This window comes from Falco biarmicus, chromosome 4, assembly GCF_023638135.1.
Source record: "Falco biarmicus isolate bFalBia1 chromosome 4, bFalBia1.pri, whole genome shotgun sequence".
In the NCBI taxonomy this organism is placed as follows: Eukaryota; Metazoa; Chordata; class Aves; order Falconiformes; family Falconidae; genus Falco; species Falco biarmicus.
Window position 1 is genome coordinate 65324609 of NC_079291.1, and position 7429 is coordinate 65332037.

General features: G+C 57.6%; 1 protein-coding gene across 1 annotated transcript in view; it reads left to right on the plus strand.

Annotated features, from left to right (window-relative positions):
* Window positions 1-5715, plus strand: part of MKNK2 (MAPK interacting serine/threonine kinase 2) — an 11898-nt gene extending 6183 nt beyond the window's left edge. The window contains 4 exon segments of the mRNA XM_056334435.1: window positions 878-1072; window positions 1170-1334; window positions 1435-1478; window positions 1744-5715. Coding sequence (XP_056190410.1) covers window positions 878-1072; window positions 1170-1334; window positions 1435-1478; window positions 1744-2011 — 672 coding nt within the window. The 3' untranslated portion in view covers window positions 2012-5715.
* Window positions 5716-7429: the final 1714 nt, after the last annotated feature.

The following is a 7429-nucleotide window of genomic DNA, read 5'->3' on the forward strand; positions in this document are numbered from 1 at the left end:
AGCCGATGCAGGGTGCACAACAGCAGAGGTGGGGGCCAAAACACCCCGTGTCCCCCTCGTTCCTCCACGTTGGACAGAACCAGGATTTCTGAGGTGTTCTGAGTCTCCCTGTTCTCAGCAGCAGGGGCAGAGGGGTGCCTCCCCCCCAGCCCCACTGCAGGGTGCTGGTGATTGGGGTTGGGGGTTTGTGTTTTGGTGTGTGGCTGTTTTGTGGTTTGGTTTGTTGTTTTTTTTTTTTTTCCCCCCCCTGTGGTGGCATCAGCTGCTGAGGCTCCGAGGCCTCTCGTTAGGAGGCCTCTCGTTATGGGGTGATTATCTGCTGGCTGCAGCTTTTTTCTCCGCTGGTCACGAGGCCCGTGTGGGCTGCGGGTCATGTGTGCTGGGGGGGGGGGAAAAAGCCCCAGAGTCCCTGGAGCAGGAACGGGCTCTGGCTCTGCCTCTCCTTGCATCAGTGTTAACTCCTCCGGCACCGATCCCCTGCCTGCTCTGGCAGGGAGCAGGCTCATCGCTGCCTGCCCCGTGTCTTGTGGCCGCTCCCAGGCGGTGGGATGGATTCTGCCCTGCTGAGCCGGTTGGGTGATGGTGCTGTGGGGTGTGGGTCCAGCTTCCCGGGAAGGGGTTGCACCCCTTTGTGTTTGTGGGTTTTTTTTGTGTTTTTTTTTTTTCTCCACCACCCCCCTGTTGGGTGACCCCCAAAAGGGCTGTGGCATCTCCTTCGTGGTAGGAGTGGTGGGAAGCCCGCTGGGGGGATCTGCCCTGTGGCAAGCAGCCGTGCCTGCACCCTCATTCCAGAGAGTGCACCCTGTAGCTGTATCCCATCTCTGCCCCCATCCTTGGGGGCTCCCGTGCTGGGGTTCACCCCCTCCTCTCCCCACAGTGCGGCTCTGCCGAGTACATGGCCCCGGAGGTGGTGGAAGCCTTCAACGAGGAGGCGTCCATCTATGACAAGCGCTGCGACCTGTGGAGCCTGGGCGTCATCTTGTACATCATGCTGAGCGGGTACCCCCCCTTCGTGGGCCACTGTGGCTCTGACTGTGGCTGGGACCGTGGCGAGGCATGCCACACCTGCCAGGTACGTGGGGGACGCTGGCATCACCGAAACCTGTCACCGGTTTGGTGGCACCGCTCCTGTCTCAGCCCCTTCTGTTTCTCCCCCTTGCCCCCCCTAGAACATGCTCTTCGAGAGCATCCAGGAGGGGAAGTACGAGTTCCCCGACAAGGACTGGGCACACATCTCCTTTGGAGCCAAAGACCTCATTTCCAAGCTGCTGGTGAGAGATGCCAAGAAGCGGCTCAGCGCAGCCCAGGTCCTGGAGCACCCCTGGGTGCAGGGGGTGAGTGCTGCCGCCGCCCCCCTCCCCACTCCCGAAAACCAGGGGTGGGGGACACACTGCTGGGGGGTGCCCGGCTCTGACAGGCTGTGTTTCGTTGCAGTGCGCCCCGGATAACACCCTGCCGACTCCCATCATCCTGCAGAGGTGAGTGTGGGTGGCCCTGGGGTGGGGGGATACATTCCAGCCCCCCCGATCCTGGCTGCTCCCCCCAGTGGGGCTGCTGTCTGCTCTTGCTGCTTTTTGGGGGTCTGCCGCGGGCTCCGCCTGGGCAGCGGATGCAGCATGTGATGCGGGTTGGAGCTGTGCGTTTGGTGTGGCGTGCATGCAAAGAGGGACACCCTGATGTTTCACCCCAACCCTCCCTCCAGCCCCCCCACGCTCCCACCCTGAGCCCCTGCCTCCCCCGCAGGAACAGCAGTGCCAAAGAGCTCACCTCCTTTGCTGCTGAGGCCATCGCTGTCAACCGCCAGCTGACACGGCGTGACAAAGACGAGGAGGAGGAGGCGGAGGAGGAAGCACGACCCATCATCATCAAAGCTACCTCACGGGCCATGCAGCTCTCCCCCCCCTCCGAGTCCAAGCTGGCCAAGCGGCGGCAGAAGAGCAGCCTGGCCAAGGCGGTGGCCGCCGGGCAGCACCTGGTGGCCCCACTGGTCCTGGTGGCTGACCAAGCCTGAGCTGTGTCCCTTGGACCTGCTGTACCCTCTGTGTCCACCCCCCTCCTCCTTTCTTTCTTTCTTTCCTCCCCACCCCAAAACCCCACCATTTCTGGCTAGTGACAAGATCAGGACTCGTCCCTGTGGCTGGCTTCCAAGGTTTTGCTGATCTTGTAGGTCTGGGGGTGGGAGGGTTTGTTTTAAGATTTTTTTATTTTTTATTTTTATTTCTTAAGGTATTAAATCAAGCGTGAGGTTGCTTCACCCAGGGCACACTCAAGGACATCTGACAGACACATGGACTTTTGTTTCCTGACTTGGTTTTTTCTCTGACATCTGCCCCCCCCCCCCCCCCCCCCCCCGCCCCTGCTCCCTGACACCAAAGGACTCTTTGTATCTGCGGCTGCTTTGACGATTTCAGCTCATTTCATACTGTGAACAAAAGACCCTCGGTCGCGTTTTCAACAACGGGAGTTGCGTTTTAACCTTGTCCCTCCCCTCGGAGCTGCAGGTTTTTCTCCGATGTCGGGTTAGATCCCACAAAACCCCCCTCCTGGGAGTCTAGGAGGCACCTCCCGGGTGCGGGGAGCCCCTCCGTCCCGTGCTTGGGGGTGTCCCCGGCTGCGCTCCGGGGGGGAAACACGGTGGGTGATGTGCAGGGAACTGCTCAGGCCGGGGAGAGATGGTGTCAGCGAGGGAGCAGTGCCCCATCCCACCGAACCACCCTCTCTCCTCGGCAGCCCGCTTCCAGAATAAGCTATTCACCCCCTTTTTCTTTTTTTTTTAAAAATTATTTTATTATTTTTTTTTAATTACTGTTAGTTTTAAACTGCTAGCTGTGCTTCTCTACAGGGCACGGAGAAATGTCTTCCTTCCTTCCCTTCTGCGCTCTGGCCAGCAGCTCCCCAGGGGTAAGGTCAGAGCTGGGGGGTGCGCAGGTGTTTGGGCCATGCTGTTGTGCCGGGGTGGGTGTTGCACCCCTCTTTTTTTTCAGAAGGACTGCCTGCTGGTGGCTGTGCCCTCGTGGAGGTGCAAGTGGGGGGGGGGGGGGGGGGCGGGGAATGAGGTCTCCAGGGCAGCCGGAGCAGCCAAAAAATTCCCCTCTGGGAATAGCGGAGTGCTCTATGGAAACCCCTCCTTCAATAGCGTTGGGACCCACTGCGGGGTGGTGTGACCTGGTGTGGCTTTGGGCTGGCCCCGAGCCTGTGGTGGCAGGAGGGTCTTGGGGGCACGGGGGGGTGCCAAGTGCCCCAAGGATGCTGGTGGGGGAGCGGCCAGGCTGGTGGTAGCACCCAAGAGCGGCAGTGCGGGGGAGCAGCCTGGGGAGGGCTTGGGATGTGGGGGCAGGGGGTGTGGGGTCGGGGCAGCAGCGCCTGCGTTGTGCAGGGTCTGTCGGGCGTTGGGGGAGAGCTGGGCATGTGTGTTCGTGTGTGTGTGCATGTGCATCCATGTTCATCCGTGTTCACGTGTCTGCATGCATGGTGTTGCCCGTTCCTCAGCTTGCGTTGGGAACGCGCGTGGGGAAAGGATTTGGGATGCTGAGTGGGGGTGAGGCCCTTGGCTGTTCTCTGCCGCGCAGGGCTGGATCCGTCCAGGCGAGCGAGTGGTGCCGGTGCTCGGAGCCGGGCTGGCCTCCAGCTCCTCCGCGCACCCCTGCGCCAACCAGAGCAGCAAACCTGCGTGGCTGCGGGTTGTGCCAACCTGCTGCACCCGCTGCCATCCCAGCTCCCACCGGGCAGGAGGGTGCCCCCCCTCCGTTAGCCATCTCCTTTCCCTTCCGACTCCATGCTTCGAGCTTTACAGTTGGCAAAAAGCAGCCTTGGTGCGTCTCGTGTGTGCGGGTGAAGGCTTCGGGAGCTGGCTTTGAGCCGGGGAGACTTCCCCAGGTCTTCAGCTGAAAACAGTCACTGTCCCCGGGGGTGGGGGGGTGGGGTGGGAAAAAAATTTCCTTTTTATTTTAAGACTGCTGACAGCAATACTATGCAATATATGTTGTTTTTTGTTTCAGGGAGGTTTGTGTGAGTTATCTTGGGAGATGATGATCTCGGGTGTTGATGGAGTTTGGGGCAGGGACCATCTTTTCTCACCTTTCCCAGCCCTTCTGCCAAGCAGCATCGGGTCAGGGAGGGCAAGCCCGCCCCCCAGCCCCCCAAAACTGCCTCGCACTTGCGATCTGCCCTCTCCCCCGCGTGCCCCTGCTCCCAGCATGTGGGGTGGGGAGGAGTGGGCTAGTGGTGAGGGGAGACATCCCCCCCCCACGCAGGCTCTGGGACACCCCGGAGAGGCCTCCTTTAAAGGAAAAAAAAAAAATCCATCTTGATTGTACATTGTTACTTTTTATAGCTTATTTTGTTTTTATCAGTTGTAGATAATTCCTTGTTGTCTTATATTAAGAAATACTTGAATGATGTACAGTACGCGATGCCTTGAGCTGGTATTGTGAAAGCTGTTGTTACTGCTGCACGCCGCAGCCTTTTTAAAAGAAAAAATAACAAAAAATCCTGGGAAGGGGATGGCAGGGGGATGTCTCGGAAATATTTTTTGCCCCCCTGTGCTTTTGCTGGCAAACTGTTTCCTCCTCTTCCCATGCATAAGATATCTCTTTTATATAAATGTACACACACACTCTGCTGAAGGCGTGGGTGAGCAGCGCGGTGCGGGGACCCGTCCTGGTGGGCGCTTTGCGGACGCGTGGGCATCCTCGGCTGGGGATGCTGGCAGGTGCTGTGGGTCTTTGCATCGAGGGGATGGGAGTGCCGGGGAGCGCTCCAGCTCTTTGCTGGTTGTTTGGCCCAGGCTTGGCTTGGTGTTTTAGCTTGGGATCGGTTTGACCGTGGACCCAGCTCTCCTGGCATGGCGCTGGTGGGGGGACCCATGCTGCCGGGGCGGTGAGCTCCGAGCAGCTCCGGTGTGTGGTGTGCGTGGCAGGGTCGGTGTGTTGGTAGAGAATCTTCAAATGCCTCTAGAGCCGGGGGATTGACTCCGAAATGCCTCCAGCCCTGGCTGGTGGCAGTGTTGGGCACCCATGGGTGCCTTGTCAGGGCAGGGCTTGGCACCACACTAGGCCAGCTGGGGAGATGCTGGTGCCGGGGCCAGACATCCCCCTCCCCACTGCCAGTGCCTCTCCCAGGGTGGTTTCCAGACGGATGCTCCCCGTGGTCCAGCACCAGCTCTCCCCTCTCGCCAACACCCTTCTTCTTCCTCTTCTTTCAAAGCCTTTCCCCTCCCCCATAGAGCATCTGTCTTGGAAACCAACTTCAAAAAGTTGTGGGTTTTGTTTGTTGGGTTTTTTTTAAGCTGGAAATTTTAGGCGTTTTGGCTTCCTCTCCTTCCCCCCCACCCTTCCTTCAGCCAACTAACTCGACTTAGAACTGGTTAGAAATGTTTACTGTGAAGCTAACTTTTTTTTTTATCAAAACAGGAGAAACTTTCTCCACTTTACAATTGATGAAGACTGCCAAAGCTGGTTCGACAAGAGTCATGTTAACGCACTGTTGGTTTGTACAACAGCAGTCTCCACTCGGGGGCTGGCTGGAAAATAAAAATGAAAACTTAAAAAAAAAAAAAAAAAAAAAATAGAAAAAATCCCCACAAAAACAAGCACTTTACTGTATGTACCAGGTGAACTGATACAGCTGAATTGAAGTTTTCCTTTATAACAATTGTTGATGCCAGAATTTTGTATTCTGTTTTGTAAGAATTTAATAAAAATGCATTGAGACCTACGTGGTCGGCATGTGGCTACGGGCAGGCTGGGCAGCACGGGGTGGTGGGTGGCTGCTGCGGGGGCAGTGAGCCCCCCCCCAGTGCCCCATCTGAGGGGTCTGCCCACTGCTGTCCCTCACAGTTTCCACCGGCTCCCTCCCAGCCTGCTGCTGGTCCTAGGGGAGCTGGGAGGGCAGGGCTGGCACTGCAAGGTGGCATGTTGGGATGTTGGGAACATGGGCTGGCAGCGGCTGAGGCCCTGACTCACTCTTCCCAGCAGGGTGGTGTGATCCGTGGGATCACAGAGGGGCATGGTGCAGTGCTGTGCTCTCTTGCAGGTGCCCCTGGCCCATTTCCCCCCTCCCCACCTTTATCAGCCAGGTTGTGGAGGGGGAAACTGAGGCCAGAGGAAGGTGTGTGGTGGGATGCTGGGGCTGTGGGAGGCGGTAGGGACTGGAGGCTGGAAAGCAGGATGTGGGAGAAGGGCTACAGGAGGAGCCCTGCTGTGCTTTCTTCTGTAAGCAGGGAAGACCTTGTTGAATTATTTTATTTTTAATGTATTTTAATTTTTAAGGTATTTTCTGGCCTGGTGAGTAGGTTTTCTGGTCCTGCTGCCATGCTGGGGGATGGAACTGGGAGGCCTCTGGATGCCATTGCCATGGCTGGTAGGGCTGCCTTGCCCCGTGCTGCTGTCCTGGCAGACCCCCATATGTGGCACCCCCAGTTTTGGGGATGGGGCCGCAAGATCAGCTGCAGAGTGGTAGCTGCTGGCGAGTGCAGCTCTGAGCTGAGAAGTCTTGCTTGATAAATGGTGCTTGGCAAATGGTGCAGCTGCTTCCTTCAGCATCTGGACCCAGCCAGGGTGGCTCTAGGAGTCTCTCCTCTGGGATGGCCTGTGGGGGGACCAGAGCTGGGGTCCCCTGGATGCAGAGGACAGAACTGTCTCACCTCTGCTGAACAATGCTATTGCTCCCTCCTGTGCCTAGGGTTGCCACATTGAAACCCTGGACATCTTTAGGAGCATCCAGCTCTCCTTTTCTTGTGTGTATCCTGCTCTCCTTCCCCCTTGTGTGTTGTCTCACCTTGGGCCCTCAGCTATCTGCCCCAGAAACCCTTTCTCTCCTGCCCTTTGCTCGTGGCCTGTCCTGCAGAAAGATCTCCCTTCCAAGATGCCCCGTGGATCCCAGGCAAGCGGTGTGTCAAAGGGAGCTTTGCTGCAGAGACTGGTTTGGCTTTTAATCTCTATAAAATTTCTTTGCGTGTTCCTCTTTCCCCCCGCCCCTGGCTTCACCACCCCCTGAAAGCGCCTGGTGGTTGGAAACCATCTCTGAGCACGTGTGGAGAAGGGCAGCTCTGAAAATAAACCAACGCTAGGTTAAAATAACCTGTGCTGCTCTGCTGCTTGAGCATCAGCCCAAAATAGGCGCTCTCACTGGGATAAGAGTGCTATAAATAAGTCTGCGTTGATTTGCATTGGAGAAAAGCCCCGCGGGGGAGCAGTGGTGATGCCACCCTGGTGGCATCACGAAAGCAAAGGGGCTAGTGCAGAGCCGCCTGGATGACGTAGTGGGTTTCGGGTGACAAGGTGGCTTGCATCAGTTCTCCTGTTCTTGGGATTTAATTGAGCCATCGGGTTGTGATCAGATGAGAGTGGCCACGGCACTTGGGTGGCTGGTAGGATTGCACCTGGCTTCAGCACGGGGCAGCGAGGAGGGCAGGCAAGCGGGTGGATGA